The sequence below is a fragment of the Parasteatoda tepidariorum genome, chromosome 1 (genome assembly GCF_982258835.1).
Source record: "Parasteatoda tepidariorum strain Cologne lab strain chromosome 1, Ptep-v5.0, whole genome shotgun sequence".
Classification (NCBI taxonomy): Eukaryota; Metazoa; Arthropoda; class Arachnida; order Araneae; family Theridiidae; genus Parasteatoda; species Parasteatoda tepidariorum.
Window position 1 is genome coordinate 55,645,767 of NC_141755.1, and position 21,333 is coordinate 55,667,099.

The 21,333-nt window shown below is 30.5% G+C and overlaps 1 protein-coding gene across 2 annotated transcripts in view; it reads right to left on the minus strand.

Annotated features, from left to right (window-relative positions):
• LOC107448219 (medium-chain acyl-CoA ligase ACSF2, mitochondrial) overlaps positions 1 to 19,306 on the minus strand; it is a 30,689-nt gene extending 11,383 nt beyond the window's left edge. Inside the window, exons 1-11 of one of the 2 annotated variants that reach the window (XM_043042765.3) lie at positions 19,147 to 19,306; positions 13,448 to 13,622; positions 11,784 to 11,912; positions 10,312 to 10,365; positions 10,098 to 10,216; positions 9,703 to 9,750; positions 8,179 to 8,296; positions 6,456 to 6,551; positions 4,256 to 4,404; positions 1,861 to 1,952; positions 452 to 528 (exon numbers count right to left, since the gene is read on the minus strand). In XM_043042765.3, the coding sequence (XP_042898699.2) occupies positions 452 to 528; positions 1,861 to 1,952; positions 4,256 to 4,404; positions 6,456 to 6,551; positions 8,179 to 8,296; positions 9,703 to 9,750; positions 10,098 to 10,216; positions 10,312 to 10,365; positions 11,784 to 11,912; positions 13,448 to 13,622; positions 19,147 to 19,205 (1,116 nt within the window). In that variant the 5' untranslated portion in view covers positions 19,206 to 19,306. The remainder of the gene's footprint in view (positions 1 to 451; positions 529 to 1,860; positions 1,953 to 4,255; positions 4,405 to 6,455; positions 6,552 to 8,178; positions 8,297 to 9,702; positions 9,751 to 10,097; positions 10,217 to 10,311; positions 10,366 to 11,783; positions 11,913 to 13,447; positions 13,623 to 19,146) is intronic. The other variant, XM_071179776.2, reaches the window with a different exon arrangement.
• Positions 19,307 to 21,333: the final 2,027 nt, after the last annotated feature.

Genomic DNA, 21,333 nt, shown 5'->3' on the forward strand with positions numbered 1-21,333 from the left:
AGTAAACACTAACTTTCGTCCTCTGTCCTGTCTATACTTTGCATTGATTTGATTTATCGTATATTTCTTCATTAGTATTTTTAAGACGGATTATGCTGGTCAATTTTATTTTAAATTTTTTCCTTCTAATACCAGGTAAAATAAAAAAAAATTTGGTAGAGGCACAGACTAGAAAATATAGCGTGATCATTATTTAGGAAACATTTTTTCTAATCATTGTATAATTATGACTTAAATCATTTAGATGTAATTTGTTTAAGGAAATATTTATTATAAACAACAATGCGGTAAATAAAATGAGTTATAAAAGTTTTTAGTTTAGTCGAGTTATAAAAGTTTTTAAAAGTTAAAATTTTTTAGACATTTAGGTATATAATTTTTATAACAGCTCAAATTCAATACTAAACAATTATCACCGCTTTTATTACTCTATTGAATTCATAATACTTACATGAATATTTGGCTGTCTAAAACTTGAGTATAAATCTTTCATTAGACTTTCTGGAATAGGAGACGCTCCTGTAACAACTTTGAAGTAGGAAAACATGAATATAATATTCAAGGTGAATAGTTTTAATATGTACAGAGAGATCATTAAATGCGTGAAATCAGTCGAATATTTCCTGAATTTTAAAAATAAAACTTCCTTAAATTTCCATTTTTCAGAATTCTCTTTAATGCGACTGATTGCGTTCAAATTTTGTATTTTGCCAAGTGAAATTATAATCTTTAAAATGGGGTAAAGCATTATATACCTTACAGGTAAAAATGTTTCGATGATAAATAAATAAAATAATATAAAGAATAATACATTTTTATAATTAAACTTTTTTTTAGATTATTATTACAGTAATATATCTTTACCAAAATTTATTGGATAAACAAATTTTATAATTATGTAATTTTCAATTGGTTTGAAATTTCTCGATATATATCGAAATACCCAAAAGTAAAATTAGAAGGCTCTGCCATCGCATGGAAATATGCATTTTTTTTACGAATCATCTGCCATTTTCATAACTGGTGTTAGTTTGCAGCAGTTGCTCATGACTGCTAAATCAAGCTTAGCCTATCTTTAACGAGCTCTCTCTATGTTTACAATGAAAATGGCGCAAAACGTCAATACGGAGAAAAACTAATAGGCTTTTGTGGTCTAAATTTTTAATAATCATGAACTTTCTCCAAGGCGGTATTATCAGGGTTCATAAAAATTTGCGTAAAATGAGAATGAGGCATTGATTTAAATAACTTTTACCTGGAAGGAAAAATATCGCCGAATTGGCTATTTTTCGAAAAGTTTAACTACTTTTAAAATATTTAAATTATTTGTCCATTATTCTTAAGCCCAATCATTCCTCACAGCAAGATGGTTCATGCAATTTTAAATTATAGCTTTGTTTCAATTGTAAGGCTCTTGAACAGTAACGTTTTTTTATTTTCTTGGCGAAAGAGCTTCGAAAATCCATGCTAAGTTTGGGCCATTATGATCTGTGACGTGACTTCAAAATGACAGTGAATTGTCATTGAGAGAGACTAGGTTTGCTCTCCGGTGGCGGCTTGAAGACTACCCATCTTTATATCGATTGGCACGAGCTTTGCGCATTGTTGATGATAGCCTTACCCCCATCATGATGTGCAATCTTAGCCAGTCTGGCTTTTCCAGTCTGGTCTTTTCATATTAATTCCTAAGCAAAAATGTCTTTCTTTCACCATTATTCAGAACAAAAACTTTTCTCATAGTTTAAAATTCCTAATCTTCTAAAATAGAATTATTTATTCTTTCAAAATATAATAAAATGCTAAAAGAAACTAAAAATACTGACAACCCAAGAAAAAGACTAAACACAATGTAAACTATACTTGTATTTATGGTACTTATATCCATCTGGAGTTCTCTGGATCGCCTTAGTAAATCTACTAACATAGTTGGCGTTCCGTACATAACGTTGCACCTAAATAAAAATTGCATTTTTTTATTTAAAAAAAAAAGAGTGAAGTCTTATAAATAAAAGTTAAATTTAGTCTTAATGCTTTATTGAAAAGAAAATGTAGCTATTAGTGTATATCAACTATGTAGTAGCACTGGAAAATCCCAATGAATAATATTTTTTATTTATTTATTCACAATTACTTTTCAGTTTAGGTGCGTTTTAATTTTTATTTTACGTTTGCAAATTTGTCTTGATATTAAATATTTTATTATTTCAAAAAAAAATTTACTTTTCAGTTCTTCTTGAACAGTCGTTGAACAGCCAACCCAATTTCGGGTTTACGACTACCAATGTTCAACACCGTAGCCTAGCAATTTAGAACTTAATCCAGAACACAACTGACACCTGAATTAAGTATTGGGTAAAATTTGCCTCCGTGGAAGACTTTTTGAGGGAATTAACCAGCATTTACGCTACATGGAGAGGAAACCCACGAAAATCTCCCACGATTAGTCTAACGGCAAGGGGACTCAAACCCATGATCCGATCTACCACTGAAGATATTTTACGTCAGCTCTGTGGTCGGTGTGAACCGTGCGAAAATTCGTATCGATCATCCATCACTAAGATTCGAGACCGGTTCATCCCACTGGATGAAGAACTCTCTATCCTCTAACTTTGCAGTTTTATTTTATTTTATAACCGTCATTGAACAGCCGACTGAATTTTTTACGTTTGCAATTAAGTTACATACGACTATTAATGCTCAATTCCGAAAGCTTGTAATTTTGAACCCAATCCAGAAGACAAGGAAGCTCCTGGATCAGTACCCCCCAGAGGTATAATTTGTTCTGGGAACATGGAAGACTATATGACTAGACAGATTTGACGAGCATCAGTCACCATTTATTACACGAGGAGTCTCTTGGACGTGGGCGCAGTGCCCTGCCAACCAGGCTATCCCGCCCTGCTTTGCAGTTCTTTTTTTATGTAACCGTCGTTGAACAGCCGACCCAGTTTTTGGGTTTACGACTACTAATGTTCAACTCCGTAGCCTTGCAATTTTGAACCCAACCCAAAGGACAAGGGAACCTCTGGATCAAGTATTGGAAGAAATTTGCTTTCGTGGAGGACTTTTTGATGAAACTAACCAGCATTTGCGTTACATGGAGAGGAAGACCACTAGAACCTCCCACGGTCAACCTGACGACAAAGGAACTCTAACTCATGATCCACTACTACTTTCACGTTAGCACTGTGGTCGGTGCAAGCCGGATGCGGATTCGTATCGACCAGCCATCGGTGGGTTCGAACCCGGTTCACCTCATTGGAAGGCGAATGCTCTATCCTCTGAGCCGTCGGGGCTCGGCTTCGCAGTTTTTTCGTTGGGATGGTGGTGGGGCGATTGCTGACTTTCGACAGGGTTTGAACAGCCGCCTGCAAACTATCTCTGCTGTTTCTCTGTATGAGATGAGAGAAATGATCTCTGCTTTGAAATCTGTGCTTGCTGCACAGCGAAAAAACATTCCGGTAAAATTACAGTACTGTATGGGGAAAACACTTCCGATTAAAAAAAAATTACAATTCCGGTATTTAAAACCCAAATATGCGGTACCTACTTAAACCATTCAGTTTGGTAACTTTTCCTTTCGTATTGCAGCAAAAGTTAATTTTGGTTTTCAAAATTATAGCTCTTATATAATTTTATACACATATAGTGAAAAATGCAAAACTGAAAAGTGAACTTAACCGAATACGATGTGATTTCACGCCTTGTTTTGTGTATCATGATTAAAAATATCAAAATTTACCCTATTAATGCAATTTTATCACACGTTATAAAACGATATTTTATTGTTAATTTTACCAATATCATTACTAAGACGCTTTGCAAAAAAAAATTACCGAGATTTATGTTTTTTCTCAGAGGCAGAAACACGGTAAATTTCATCATATTCTGATAGTTTTGACCATACTTTTTATCTCTGTGTGCTCCGTCAGATTTTGCCTCCTTTGCCATACGGCAAAATTTGTGGCCCCCAAATTCTTGTGTGACTCGGGACCTTTTGCCTGCGAGTCCGCAATTCGTGGTGTTCTCGTATTGGCAACCACTATAGCGATGATAGGTCCCCATGTATACATAACTTGGTTCCTGGCCAGAGTTTTACTAAGGAATTTATTTTGTAATTATTTATTTACTTCTTTATATTTCTAACCCACAAAGCATAAATTAGTACAATTAACACATTTTACAGTAAAAGAATAATCCATTACAAATACCAATTAATCAAATAAAAACGTTATAAAAAATTGAAATAACTTACTTATATTTTTCAATACAATTCAAGTTTTTAACGTAATTGTATGTAGCACTAGGTAAAATTGTGGTAGATTTGCTTAAGATCATTCCTAATGTTCCAATATGGCAACCAAAGATGTGAAAAAATGGCACTGGACAGCATATTACTGGTTCCTATTTAAAATTATTTGAAAAAAAATGGAAAAATATGTAACAACAAGCTCTTCAAAACATCGCTATTCATGAAAAAATAAACTTAGCTAACTTTATACTCAAAATTTTAATATTTTCGTTCTCAAATATTTCAATTTTATTATTCATATGTTTTGGAATAGATAATGTTTTGTCGATATAATTAGTACTTCTAATTTTGTACAAACATTCTAGCTGATTTTTAATCGCTAACTCTATGGAGGCTGAAAAACAAATTTCTGAATAATATGCCTCGGGAAGTTTTTAGTATTGTTAAATTACGGTTGGGAACACACAACATTTATTGTAACATTTAATTTCAAATGTTATTTTAAAAATATAATAGTACTAAATATGTTTTTTACTAATAGGTGTTATAAAAAAATTTTACGTTAGGAGTAGTGGTATACGCGCAGGCAAACAGAAAAATGTTTTAATATATATCTTATTTAAATAATTTAATTTTCGTGGAAAAAAACTATTTATGCAAAGAAACAAAAATGATTGCGTAGCAATGGTCGGAAGATGGTCATCAGAGAACAGGGAGTTCAGCCTTTTATGGTAAAATAACAATTAAATAATCTCCTCTTTAATCTAGCATTAGAAAAAATAGTAAGGGACTCAAACATCAACACCCGAGGAAATACCTTCAACAAATCAGTTCAAATATTGACTTTTGCTGATGATTTAGATATTATCGCTAGAACGTAGACAGCACTAACACAATCCTTTTTATGTCTGGAGAAGAAAGCCATTAAGATGGGATTAAGAATCAATGAAAATAAAACTAAATATATGCCCTGCACAAAAGCTGACTATAAAAAAAACACAGTTTGAAATTGGAGCATACAAATTCGAAGCCGTTGATAGCTTCACCTATTTGGGGTCTAAGATTAACAACAAAAACGACACTACACAAGAAATACACACGAGACTCACGATGGCCAATAAGTGCTTTTATGGCCTAAGAAAATATCTTAAGTCAAGCCTAATAAAAAGAAAAACAAAAGTGTTACTCTATAAATGTCTTATACGATCAGTGCTTACATACGCATGTGAGACCTGGACAATGACCCGTGGAGATGAAAATATGATAGCTAGTTTTGAGAGAAAAATACTGCGAAGCATTTTTGGTGGAATAAGTAAAAACGGTACCTGGTTCAGAAGATCAAACACGGAACTTTACTAAGCATATAAAGAACCTGATTTCATTAAATTTATCAAAATTCAAAGGATTAAATGGGCAGGCCACATTATAAGAATAGAGGATAGCAGGTCAACCAAAAAAGTTTTCTGTGCCAGGCCAACAGGTACAAGAAAAAGAGGACGACCAAACCTAAGATTTTTAGACTGCCTTGAAAAGGACCTACAAATTTTAAAGATAATAAACTGGAGAACCTTGGCTAAAGGAAGTATGTCTTGGCATAGGCTTGTTGAGAAAGCCAAGGCTCATCCTGGGCTGTCGTGCCAATGAGAAGAAGAAGAACAATTAAATAAACTGTTATTTAGACATTTTTTCGGTGAAATTTCTTACAGTGTAGACCAAAACTGTAAAGCACTTTATTACTCTGACAACAAACTTGTGCGAACTTATTGAAAACATAATGTACAATTAGGCATGAGCAAGTTTAAACACTCTCGCTTTATAAGGCTTTAAATACAAGATAAAATATTCTCTCTTTGTAAGACCGTGAATGTGACATTATTCATTTCTAAATGTTGATACTAAGCTATTTTAACACACATAATTTGCACGGCCCTCATCTAATAACTTCAGAAAATACAAAATAAGACAATGCAGTAATAAAAGGTTTTGATTTCATGAATGCCGTGAGCAGTAAAGGTTGGCGTAGGTTCAAAAAAGAGAGGTCAATACAAAAGAGCTTATTTTCTCATGTGCTTTATGAATTCCTTCATTTGATCATTTCTCATCAAGTTTATTTTTATCTATTAACTCAGAATTAATAAATTCAGCTCTTCCTTGTCACATAAAAATTAATTAATCTACAAGAATGTCAAAAAATTATTTTTACCATTTTGTCGAAACCCAAGCGATAAAATATTCGAATTAAATTGTTGAGTGCTTTTTGGTTATTAAGAATTGCTGCTTTTGGATAACCAGTTGTTCCCTGAAAGAAAAAAAATTAAGGTGAAAATTTTTCGTAAAATTCCTCTTCTTTAACTTAAAACAGCCATTAGACGACATACTTTTTCATTTTTTGAATAAGAAGAAGTTTAAGTAACTCAAAATAAGTTGCAGATAAAAATCAAATCAATTTATAAGATTCAACTTATATTGCTCCAGGGAGAGGTTTCACTCTTACAGAGCTTGTATGTCTTAGGGCAATTTTCATTTGACTTTAAAAAAGGGCTCTCAAGACCAAACCTTCACTGAAAAATTGTTTTGTTGTACCATATAAAAGTTTCTAAAATTATTAACAAAAAACAAATACGTTAAATAGTTCTATGGTACTTTTATAAGACAGTAAAACAAACTAGCACTTTTGATAACATTGTATTTATTATCCTTTAACATTGCGGCAACTATGCACATCATTTAAACAATGCAATTTCTAACGACAAAAACCAAAATTTTACCTAAATCGGAACAGAATGCTTTTAATTTATTATCTGTTGCTGCATTTTCGTTTTTACTAACAAGTTATTGTGCTCATTTTCGAACCTATCCCTCTTTTTCTTAATTCAAAAATGTTTTTTTGTTTAGTTTCCAATTCCAATTGAATCCATTAAATTAACACACAAAAACAAATACTTAGTCCACAGAATCAATAATTTAGACAATGAATCTACTGATTTTTTCTCTAGATTCTATACGTGAAATTACAAGTATTACATCTGATTACTGATTCATTTATTATATTCATTTTATAGAAATATATCTTGATAAGGAGTCATGACTATTATAGATCACCGATGGGAACACACCGTAAATTTATAGCAATTTCATAGGAACATGTCATATAGTTATGGTGAGCTTACTGCGTAGTACCTTCACATGGTAAACTAATGAAAACTTATCACAGGCATGTGTCAATCATATGGGAGAATGAGAATTGTCACTTAAAAAAGAAAAAGAAAAAAAAACAGGCGTGTTTCCGACAATCTAGCTTAGTTTTTCGTAAATAAAACCAATCCATAAAAATCTATAAAATTCACTCGCTTTAATAGAAGTTATTTAAAATTATTTTCGATAAACTTTTTGCATCTTAACACCAAATATATAGTTCTATATTTAAAATATACTACTTTTCGTGACCGGAATAGCCTATATGGTAGGGTGCTGGACTCACGTTGTGTGAAACGGGAGTTCGAATCCAGCCAGCAGAAGACATCCTTTGTAGAAAATGGTGACTACTGCACGTAAAATCTGTCTGGTTACAAAGTCCTCCATGTTCTTCTAACAAATCAATACCTCTGGGGGTACTGAATTGGAGATTGATCGTTCTCTGGTTCAGGTCAAATTACGATCTGTGGGTAAATGAATGGATGCATGAATGGATCCGCCCTATAAGTGGGTGCTACGTATGGTTGTGGCAGTAGTCGTATTCTTGGCCATAGATGGCACCACTGGAAAACAAGAACAATCTCACCCCCTTCTGCTTTAATGGCCGACAACAACAACTACTTCTCGTTCTAACATCCCATTCTTTTATGGCAGTATCTTTATCTAATTTTCAGAGAATTGTTGTAAAGAGCTTTTATTATATTAAAATTCAATTATACCGCTTTACTTACTGATGTGAATAGAATATGCGATGGATCATCAAATTGAATAGTCTTCTTAATTTGAGATAGAGAAATATCACTCTCTCTATTCCCACTCTCTAGCACATCTTTAAAACGTATCGTTCCTCTAAATGATAAAAAAAAAATTAAATGTTCACGAAGTTCAAACAAGAAAATTCCCTGATGTCAGTTAATTTTTTTAAATGAAATTTAGTAAACACATATGGAAGAATCAAGTGGACCTGTTAAGCACTATATAATTAAGGCAGCATAAGATGAATTGTGGTAAAGACACTTAAAATTGCAATAACTTTCGATGAAATTAATATTTTGAAAATCAAAACCTGTCCTAAAATTATAAATAAAAATGGACCGTCCAGCACGCCTAATTTCAATTCTAAAGGGGCTTGTCTCATAGTATTTTTCCTTACAAGTTTAACAGTTAAAAATTTTCGAACCAACTGCTTAATTTTTTTTTCCATCCTGCACATTTTTTCTACATTTTCGTAATTTCAAAAGTTTGAAGTTACAAAGTTGTTGCTCATCGAAACAAAATGCAACATAAGGATGAACACTCAAAACCTTGGTAAATCCAGAAAATTGGAGGTTGTGCCACTTACGATTATTTAATTTGAAATGAAACTGTTGCAATCTCAGTACTAAAATTTAAATAAGCTGATATTACTAATAATTCACTATTAATAACATATTAAGAAGATCAGAAACACACGATGCTAAATTTCCGTTTTACACGCTTAAACCGGAATACAGTATTTTTCATTGTATAATAATAGACATGCTTTTGCTCTTTTTAAATAAAAGTCCTTTTAAAGAAAAAAAAACAAAAAAATTTATAAAAAGAAACTTGCAAATTTGAGCATTACTAAGTTATGAATGTTTGTAATGTCTGTTTTATGAAATTACTCATTTTATTTTACGCTACGGAAGTTATAAACTGTTTCCATTCTTGGCAAAATATCTTGAAAACATGCAAATAAAATGACGTACACTGACAAACACTAAAATAATATTACTTATGTAAACGTTTGTGATTTTTTTCATTTTTATTTTATTATTTATGTACACAGGTTTCACTTAAAACGTCCAGTAGTGAAACTTTATTTATTTAAAGATTAATACGAGAGTAAAAAAACAAATATGCTTCAAGCCCAGTTTTTATAGCTTGTAAAATCTTAACTTAGCCTTTTTAAGCTTTTTTTAAAGCTAATAAATAACCCATTGTATCATAATAGAGATCTTACAAAGCAATTAACTCAAAAATATATTTATAAATAATTTTAGGAGAGGAGGACATTTTTAAAATTATATCACATCATTTAAGGCCCATTAAATGTGGTTTATATCTTATCATTGTTTATGTGTATTGAGAAAAACTCAAAAAATCTCATAGCAGATGTATTATAAAAATTCAAGAAAATAATGATATAATAGTGTTAACGATAAAATCGGTAATTTTACAACATGATTGAAGTTTTAAAACAGAAAAAAAATTATACTTAAATCTGGTCTTACTCTTTGTTCTCATCCGACATCATAATAACTTTCTCTAAACTAGGAAACCTAAAAAATAATTTAAAAAAACTATGAGTTGGAAATTTATATCCAAAAGAGAGAGTTAGATGGATAATCAATATCCAAAAGAGAGAGGTAGATGGATAATCAATATCCAAAAGGGAGAGGTAGGAAGATAATTAATATCCAAAAGGGAGAAGTAGGAGGATAATTATTATCCAAAAGGGAGAGGTAGGAGGATAATCAATATCCAAAAGGGGGAGTTAGATGGATAATCAATATCCAAAAGGGAGAGGTAGGAAGATAATTAATATCCAAAAGAGAGAGGTAGGAGGATAATCAATATCCAAAAGAGAGAGGTAGGAGACAAAAAAAACAGGACGTGCATTACTTACTTGTCACTTTGAATTCGCCCTGCTTTGCTTGCTCTCAGATTGGGTATGACTTTATTGAAAGTTTCATAAAAATCTTGATGTTCAAGTTTGTCAAAGGATATGACAGCTTTGCAATTCACCTAAATTAATTTTAAAGACAAAGAAAAATAAATTGATATTAAAAATCCCTGTAGGAAAATTGGGGAAAAAAACTTTCGATGTAAGTTTTTCTTACTTTTTTCAAACAATATTCCAATTCTTGAGGTGTGCATGAATAATTTATAGCAACCTATAAAAAAATATGTACAATTCAGAATTAATAAATCCTTCCTTTCTGTACTGATTATTAATACTGAAAGCAAGATATATACGAGTATTTTATAACCCACTTGATTTAAAATTTATATTTTTATTATTTTGAAATCAATCATGTCAAAATAAAAGAATAATAAACAAGAGAATATAAGAAATTCTAAGGGAATAAGGAATCTTGAATCCTAAGGAGATATTTAAACCCAAAATGATTTAAGTCAATTTTTGACACTAGTACCGTCAGAGTTTAGTGGAAGATATGTTGCGGTAGAAATCAATTATATTTTGCAGATTGTCTTTATTAATTGAGTGATCCGCAAGAGGCAAAATTTTTTTTCCATTTCCCATATTACTTAGACAATATGCAAATTTCCTAAATAATCTGAAGATTACCTACGAGGCATTCTTTTAAGGGAAAATAAGATCGCTGTTGCAACAAATAACGCTTTTGCACGCTTATGTATCTATTTCCGCTTCCTAAAAAATCTACACATTAGTTGAAAGAAGGGATCATCAGTCAGTTTAAAAGCTCTAATACCAAGAATCAGACTGTTTAAAATATTATTACAATATGGGAAATTAGCGTAATATCATTTCATTACTTTTCAATATCTAAAAATCGGATTAATAAATACAATCAGATAAACTGCAAGTCAGTTGATAAAATAAAAGAAACAAACTTTTGAACTTCAATTGTATGAAGAGCTTTAAAGCGTACATTACCTAGGTAAATTTTGGAAAATACTTGATTACCCTCATTAACCAATTACCCAAGTTAATCTGCAGTTTTGCTAGGTCATGCGCTGTTTTTTGAGATTTAGAGGTAGCAGATGTACTTATTTTTCTGCACTGTGCTTCATATTTCATATCTACCTACTTTACATTCCACGAACAGAAAAGTAAGAGGAAGTTATAACACGGGAAAAACTTTTCATCTCAAATTCTCTTTCACCTCCATAAGTATTTTAAAATTTAAAGTACAGAAAAAAGTTGAGATCAGGCAAATTTGGAGTAAACCATGCAGTTTCAAATACTGAAAAGAAATTTTTAAAATATCAAAATGAAAACAAATCATGAGAGGATAATTTAGGATTACGCAATGGAAAACTTCTCTTCGAATAATTTGCTTACATTTTGAAATTTTTTCATCTATTGCAACTTCATAGCTTACACTAGGTATGCTTGAACTCACTTTCTCTATACTTTAAGTTTTTAATTACTAATGGAAATAAAAAAGAATTTGTGACGGTAAAACATCCTCTTAAGAAATCAAGTAAGTGCACAGTTTGAAAAACATTTTTGTTAAATTGTACTTCATGCGATTTTGACGTCAATACTTTTCAATAAATTATGTTTAAAATGTTAAACAAGACTGAGAAAATATTTATAACGAACCAAAATCAAACCAGACATGGCAGCAGCCAATTGCGTTAGTGACCATTCGTAGCAATTAGGACTATAAATAGCTATTTTATCTCCTTTTTGTAGACCGCAAGCTATGAAACCAGACGCGAGTTTTTCTGCCTGTAAGATTTCATAGAAATAAATATACAAGAAAATGTATTACCTTAATAAAATATTCAGGAGTAATCTGAAGCAAACAATTTTAACTACAAAATATAAAAAAGAGCACCGTTTATGTTTCACATACACAATTTCAATCACCAAATAACAAAGATTTAATTCTAGATGCAATTAAAAAAGGTCTCTGAGGTTTAATTTTAGAAATATGGCATTTTAGTTATTCTGAAAGTTGTAGAGAGTCATTTTAAGGATATTTCCTTTGAAATATTTTATATTTGGTTGAAGATATATCATTTAGACTCTGTGAAAATAATTGAAAAAAAATCATTATTATTAAATATTTAAAATGTCATTATTAAATTTTATCAAGTTTTTGCTGGTGATGATTTTAATACTTCAAGTTGCTGACTACTATACTGAAATGCATCCAACTCATACTTACGATGGTGTTTCTGCGGCTGCCTAACGGTGGCTGTTTAATGGCAGCCAGACAGAATTTGAATAATTATTCTTGCATAAAGAATGCCTAATGCAATGCATAAATAACTTTTAGAATATCGTAATACATCTCATGAAAATAGTTAAAATTAAAGTACTTCATTGCATATATATATATATATATATATATATATATATATATATATATATATATATATATATATATATATATATATATATATATATATATATATATATATATATATATATATATATATATATATATATATATATATATATATATATATATAAGCTAAAAAATTGAGAAAATATGGGAAAAAATACAAAATAATGACAAGAGAAAAAAATTGTTAGCAATAATTTTTTAAAAGAATTTAAAAGAACATAATTTTTAATACCTTTAAAAAAAAAAAATAATAATAATAATAATAATTAATTAAAATTTGGAAAACAAAACTAAGAAAATATATAATCTCTTCATCAGCTCACACGATTATATCCGCAAAAGGAGTGCTAATTATTTTCGTTTTTCTCTTTGTTTTTTTGTGCTATGTTATAGTGATCATATTTAAAGCAGCTTTAGCGCTTGATATTATCTACTATTACCTTACTTCCGTTTTCTTTTTGTTTCCGTTTTTAGTTTGTTTTTGTTTTTATTGTGCTATATATATATATATATATATATATATAAACATATTGTTTAAAACTTAATTAAGGTGCCAGGATTGGAGGAGGAGTTGAAGAATTAGAATATTTAAACATAAGTTGTGCTTTGCTTTCGTCTTGATTACCATTAATGTTTATTTGTTGTTCAAGATAATTCTGAAAGATGATCAAGCTAGTCGCCAAAGGCGGCGAGTATAAAGATATTCCTCCTTAAATTAAATATGCATTAAATATGCAGGAACAAACAGCGATATTCCATGTTTTTTTTCCAACTTTTCTCCTGTGTTTGCTCGGTATTTTTGTCTGAACGCGTTGTCGGAAAGCTATCTTGAGTCTCTTATAACTCCAATAATTATTATCACTATTTATCATAATTATAATTTATTATTTAATGTTAAATAATACATCACCTCATTTCTAAGCTCCCAATAATTTTTTGAAATATTTTGATGGGCAGATATCAAAGCAGTATGGCCTCCATACATGTCAGATGCATTATCCAAGAGATCAGCCACGGTGACATCGCTGAATGGCAAGCTTCCATTCTTGGAGACATAACTGTTACTTTTCTTTATGCTGAAGTATCTAAAAAAATTTCCTTTTAGAACCGAAAAAAATTTGGAAAAAAATTGACATTTAAAAAAAAAAGAAATTTGACTTCCAAGCACTTTCATCAAGCAGAGATTTTTTGATATTTCAATTTGTCATAAATTGTGATTTAAATACTCCCTAATTCATTTCTGTCATAGCGTTAATTTCTCGAATTTTATTTCGTTAGTCATTATGAATAAGGTCACGGACTTGGCCAATTTTTTCTGACGTAAGACTTGTTCTTAGTCCAAGATTATGAGACAAGCTTTCAACTTCTTCACGGCCTTATTTATATAAATTTTTCCATTTGTATACCTGAGTCTTCGAAAGGGTATCACAGGAACTGTACGTACCTGTAATTTGCGAAAATTTTTCAATAGATTTGACATTTTCTCTTGTTAAAAATGTAATTATTATGTGTTGTGGAACTGCATTTGAAACGTTACGCTCGCTCATTATTCAAGTTACTGAAAAAAGAACTTGCGAAGAACTAAATGCTGCCAAACGGTTATTTAGACTTGATAAAGTTCTATTGTTGCCATGACAATGAGAATAGAGATCGTCTGCTGCTATTAAAATTCTTTTTTAGCAGCAGCAGTTTCAATTATATTTGACCCACTTACTCGTGTCTTTTTCAAGAATAAAATTATTTTTTATTTATTTTGCCGTATTGTCTAGGATTCCTAATCTTCAACTTTTTTTTTCAAGTTCCTTTTATGGTCTCTCTATATTAGAAAATCGTAAGCGCCACCAACGCTCAACATTTCAACTTAGCATTCTCCTTTGTTTTGCTGTGCAAAAACTATAAGACTTAGAAACTTAAAATTACGAAGACGTGTAGAAAATGTACAGGTGATTCGCTTGAGGATAAAAAAATTTTAAGCTTCGATTATTAATTCGATAAATATTAATTGATAAACTTATAATAAGAAATGGAGCCGCTGGAAGGACACTAGTTTAAATTCGATGACCTGAAAGAGCTTTTTTTGTTTATAAACTTAACATATAAATTCTTTTTTTAAAAAAAAGATTAAATTATTAAATTTGTTCGAGAGTTATTGCAATTTTATGGTTTTTCTAACGAATTAGGTTTTTGTCCACTTTTTTCTTTTGCCTTACTTTACATTTTATTTTACTATGCAAAAATTATAAGACGAAGCAAGGTGCGCGATTGCGAGCATGTGTGCATAGGAAATGTACACAAAGTACAAAAAAAAATTAAGATTTTTATTATTAGTTTGAGAATTACCAACTATTAGACTAGTTGTAAAAAAATATATTGCTTGATCTATTAATCGCTGAAAGGAAACTAGAGAGTTGAAATTTGACGTGCTGTAAAAACCATCTTTATTTATAAACTTAACATGATTTTTTTTCAAACTTCAACTTTATCCGAAAGTGATTACAATTTTAGATGCTTTTTTCTCGTATAATATTTTTTTCAATTATTAAGTCAAGTCATGAGTAACTTCCGATGCAAGTAGAATCCATTGTTCGTATCTATCCGCTATGAGTTACCATGACAACAAGTTTTAGTTTTCACTATATAGACGAGGCTTCAGTTAATCTTTTGTCAACTACTTCGTCTGATAAAGTTACGTTACATTGTTTTTTTGTTTTTTTTAACCTCTGAAATGGAGAGTAAAAAAGTACATATTCGTCATGTAATGCTTTGGGAATTTAAACAAGACAATAGTGCTAAGACGACAGCAGAAAAAATATGCAGTGTATATGGTGAAGGACTAATAACTGATTGGGCAGTTAGAAATTTTATATTCCGTTTATTATATTCCGTTCTGGAGATAAGACCTTAAAAGACGAACCGAGGGCTGGACGTCCTTCCGACTTTGACAACAACCTTTTAAAGGCAATATTGGAGCTAAGTCCACGTCAATCAACAAGAGGTATAGCAGAAAGGCTGAATACATCACAATCAACTATTAAACGCCAATTAGGGAGAGTTGGACAGTTTGGAGTATGGGTACCTCACAATCTAAGTGAACGGAAAACGGAATAACGAAGATCGCATGTCAATTGCCACAAGTCTGTTCTCACTTGTAAAAATTGAGCCATTTTTAAACAGGATTGCAACAGGCGATGAAAGATCAATATAGTCCGCAAAAGACAGTGACTTGATAAGGATCATCCACCCCTACTAGAACCGAAAGCAAACATCCATGGCAAAAGATTTTATTGTGCGTATGGTGAGATTGTCAGGGAATAATTCACCACGAGTTGCTGAAGTCAAATTTAATGATTGCTGCGGATAGATACGTTCAGCAGTTGCAAAGAATGCAAAAGAAACTCCGTGAAAAGCGTTCTGCACTTGTCAATCGCAAAAACGTCAATCTTTCACACGACAATGCGCGACCACATACGGCAAGGGTGACTAAAGAAAAATTCTTGAGGTTGGATAGTCTGTTTTACCAGATCTGCCTTACTCCCCGGATCTTTCCCCAACTGACTACCACCTTTTCTGTTCCTTACAAAACTTTTTGAATGGAAAAACCTTCAATTCTAAAGAGCAAATCAGGCAGATTGTCGAGAACTTCTTCCAGTCCAAACCAATCATATTTTACAAGGAAGGAATTGATAAACTGCTAGGAAGGTGGGAGAAGGTTATAGATAATACTGGTGAATACATAATAAATTAATATAATTTTGTTATTCCATGAGAGCAAAATAAATGTCTGATAAAAAAACGGAAGTTATTAATGACACGATCTGATATATATGTGTATTTTAAACCTTTTTTGTATAAAAATAAATTTACCCATCTCAAGATCTTTATTTTATAAGCTCGACCTTAACTCGGGGTCCTTTGTTAAAAAACTTTTGAGAAAGAGATAAGATGTTGATAGATATAACTCTTAATATTTATATAGAAATTTTTAAAAATCAAAAAGACTTAAGAGAGGTGAAAACCGTTTCCAATTGGAAATGATATACAATATAAGGTTTTCGTTACATATTGTTTACATGTGAAATTTCGCCTTATTTATTATATCTTATTGCGTTGTATCATTCTGTATTTTTATTTTTCATTCATATTTTTTCATTATAAATATTTTTTTCAAGTTTATTATTATTATTCAAGTCCAAGTTATCGTTTATTTTGTTAGGATTAACACATTAACAAAAAAATATTATTAGCTCATAAGACTATACTAAGTATTTATTTCATAAGCCAATCAATCTTTTTTTCTTAAAAATAATATCAGTTTTTAAGATATAAAAGCAAATATGAATGTGAAACAACCATGGAGGTTGATGAGCGAAACGATCAAGGAGGAAAACTCTTAGTTTTTCTTAAAACTCATGTAATCATCCATTCTTTCATGATTTTTTTCAAACACATTTGAAAGAAAAATGCTTTAATGAATAGAGTAGTTTAAAATTTCAATTGTACTAATTGTGAAGAGTTGCAGTTACGAGCATAAATTAGTGATCATATTTTTTTTTAATTTAAAAAAAAAACAACAAAAATATTATCAAGTTTTTTTAAAAGTTTCCTTCGATATAAATTGAGTGTTAATGCAGCATGTGCTCATAATTTTTTTTAATCTAGAGAATCACGGAAATACGTTAAATATTTCACCTTTAAATTGTTCCCTTAAATAATTTTAAGAAATTGTAGTAAAATATTTGCTTTGAAGTAAGAAAAGCCTAAATAAAATGTTAAATTGTTAATTTTAGCTCAATGACTTTATTACTAATGAGAGTATTTGTCCATTCTATTTAGTCTCTAACTAGACATTTTTATAATAGTGTTTGACTTTTAATAAGTATTATTATTTTTTATACCGTGTGATCTTGGAATGTTAGAGTCACAGACTCGTTTCAGAAAATTCAATAAAGATCTAATAAGATGCCATGAATCAAGATCTAAAAACATCAAAATCTAAATAAATATGATCTAAAAATATGGATCTTATTAAACCTTTGATTTCGGTTGATTTTTTTTATCAACCTTTGAATTACATTACGTTTAACTTACATTACATTTCAATATGCATTAGAAAAAATAATTCATAGTTGAAGTACTGAATTTTCATCTTGAAAAACTGAGGTCCAATCCTCAGTGACGCCTTGAGACCCATCCATCTTCAGATCGATGTACCAGCTTGTCTGGAGCTGTGCGCAGTGCTAACCACATTGCTATAATCATGACATTGATCACAAAATTGTGAGCCTTATCTCCATGAACCCTTGGCCCACAACGAGCTGTTGCAGGAGTAATTTACTTTATATTAAAATGACGTTTAGAAACCGATTAATATTACTTCTTTTATGGATGAATATTTCTGTCTTTCCAACAGCTGCTAGAGTTGATACCTACTTCAATTCTACTAATTAAGTTGTTAAATTATAGAATATGCGAACCATAATGAATTCAACTCCTTCAATAGTATTACATCCATGTTTTAAACACAGTCAAGATTAAAATTTAAAATTCTGTAAATTATAAAGCGTATTTTAAAACCTATTGTAAATTAAGTCTGAAAGTGGACTTAATAGTTTGGTAACGTAGTATGCTTAATTTTCAAGAACATCATATCAAAAGTGATTTTTCGCAGTACCCAAAAAAATGAATTACGTTTGTTTAAATATATTAATTACTAGTGTTTTTGAGGTTGTTTTGAGATTGACAGGTGTAAGAAATTACACTTGAGGTAGAATATGATTACATATTTTGTACCAAAATAACCTCCTCAATAAACATCAGTTAAATCTTATAAAATCAACCTCATTTATAGCTCAGTATTACTTTTAGTTGAAATCAGATGAAATTATTCACATCTCAAATATACTTTTTTAAAAGGGCTAAATCAAAATTTAATTTTATGTTTAGCAAACAGGGGTTTTAAAATTATAAATGTAAAGTAAAATTAAAAAATTTTTAAAGTATTTTTAAAGATAAAGGTGAATTTGAGCATAAACACGAAAAATTACATTATTAAAATGTAAAAATAATAAATAAATAACCATTACATCCCAAAAACAATCTCTCTAAGCTGATTGCTATAAGAAAGATTTCTGCCAACCGTAAAACAACCTCAAGTATGAATAAAACAACTTCATACACCTTGAGTATAAACCGTGGGAGGATGATTTGTCAAGATTGTTTTTGATGTCAACTTCAAATAAACCTCAAATCAACCTTAACATCTTAAAAAAAAAACTCAAATAAACCTCAAAAACACCAGAAAATTTTTAAGGGTTCATTAATAAATTAACTACTTTATTTTCAGTGAATATTTTTATAAACGAAATTGTAAGAATATTTTTTTTTGGAATCTTACATAATTGTGGAAATTGAAGGTTTGTTGACATTTATTTGCATTCATTTTTTAAAGTGAACAAAATTTAGAATTTTCAATTAAATGAAAAAGAGTATATTCAGGCTATATATTTCAAGTAGTTTTTCAATGAAATATAATGCATTTACTAATCCGAATTCTTTCTGAAAAACTGTTTTTTGAAATAAATTAAAGTCAGAAAATTTTCCTAGGCTTACCTGTACTTAAAACGCCGCTCTTTTAATGCTCGAAAAAAGATTGATTGTAAAAGCCGCATGTCTTAAAACTCTTACTTTTCTTTCATAGACTTTTAGATTTCTAAAATAAAAAGTCCACGAAGCTTCCGTGAAGGAATTTACTTTTATGTTTACTAATTTTATTGAGGATATTTTTGTAAAAATAATAATTTGAGATTAAACTCATTTATCAGCTATTTGTGTAACTAATGACGTACTTGTTTGAAATTTCCCTAAATTTGGATAAACATTTTACTGAAAAGACTCGTATTTATTCAGTCGGTTAGAATTGTGTTTATTTATTCCCCTTTTTATTATCATTTAATTGATAGGGATTCCATATTTTGCCTAAAATCAGGTTATCTTGTCTGAAATCAGTTTTTTCCCCCACAAACAGAGACTAGTGTTAAGGACCCAGATACAGAAGTCGGAAAATCACGCTTTTCTTTCTTTTTTTTTTTTAATAATAACAAACGCATCTATGCCTTAGAGTTTTCTCAACAAATAATGAAATAATAACCACGATTTTCTTGTGGACTCAAAAATTAAATAAAATTTTATTTTTTATCACTCTTAAAATATAAGTGACATTTCTTTCGAAAAATGTGGTAGGTACACTCTATAACAAAAAAATCGACGCACCAAGAAGCAATCATCCGATTGCTTTGAAATTTCGTATGCATGAATGTTTTGAACAGATATGGCTGGAATGATGCCGACTGGGGACGTATAGTCTTTAGCGACGAAACCCGCTTCCAACTGTGTCCTGACGATCATTGAAGACGTGTTTGGAGACTCACAGGGCAGAGGGGGAATCCTGCCTTCACTATTGCACGCCACACCGGTGTTATATCGCTGGGCTTTGCTTTAAAAGCCAGACATCATAAAGTATGTGAATGTATAATCAAGTATTTTGGAAATGAAGAAAAACTATGTATTATATTAGGGTATTAAATCTCTGGAAGCAGGTTAAGGTATTATTTCAACCTGGAGCAGGTAATGTTTGTTTTCCCTAAATCCCTTTCATTAATTATTTATTCCCTGTTTTCAAGTTCTCTTTTTCCCGCTCTGACGTACGAGCGAACCACCAATAGGTAGTAGCTATAGCTGTGACGAAATAATGTCGTCATCGAACCTGTGCAGCGTGGACGGTGTGGCGCGCGATCGACGAAGGAAGAGTTTTTTTTTTTTTTTTCTCTCTAAGCTTCCCGAGGTGATGGTCGTGACTGGCGCCTGCAGGGTCAGAATCAAGTTAACGCGGCGGAACGGACGCGTCCCTATCTCCCGATGGACATCACGATAAGTTTTCCTATTTCTTTTCATATTGCTTCGTTTAACGCTAAATTTAAATAAACTAATTTATTTTTTTTTATTTATTAAATCCGTAGGATCCTATCAAATAAGTAATTCTAATAATTAAACTTAACTTCGTGGTAGCTGTGCCACGTGCTCGCGCTAATTTAACTTAATATGAAATGAAAACTTAATATTTTTTTTTATCTTTCCCTGCTCCAGAGAATCTTTTTTTATTGTATTAAAATGATTAGTAATGATTTTCATTGTCATGTTTAAATTAGAATGTTAAACCACATGAGGAATGTTATACTTAATTGTTTTAGAATGTTAAACCACATGAGGAATGTTATACTTAATTGTTTGAGCTGAACATGATTAATATGATTTTCAATAAATATTGTAATTTTATATAAACTTAACTCTCATTTATTAGCAGTTATTAATTGATTCACTTTAGGCAGTTATTGTGACTTTAGTAGCTTTTAGTTATATATTTGAATATTTTCCTGACAGGCTCGAACCTGATTTCAGATTAGCTTAAATAATTTATTTGGAGGAAAATGCTTGAATTACTTTGATTGCATAAAAATAATAAAATATTAAATCAAGATAAATAATTTTATTAAGAAATCTAAGCCTAGATGCAATTAGATTTAAGTATTAGTGAAGCACGTGCCGATCCACACGTGTTGATTTAGACTTGAACTAGAATAGTAAATTGTTAATTCTAATTTTTTCTTAATTAATTTCATAATTAAATTAATGAAACGGTTCGATAGTGATGAGTAATTATCAAGGAATATTAATCATTTTTCTCCACTAACTAGTTATTCAAATTCACAACGCAATTCAAATTAATGAGAGACACATTTT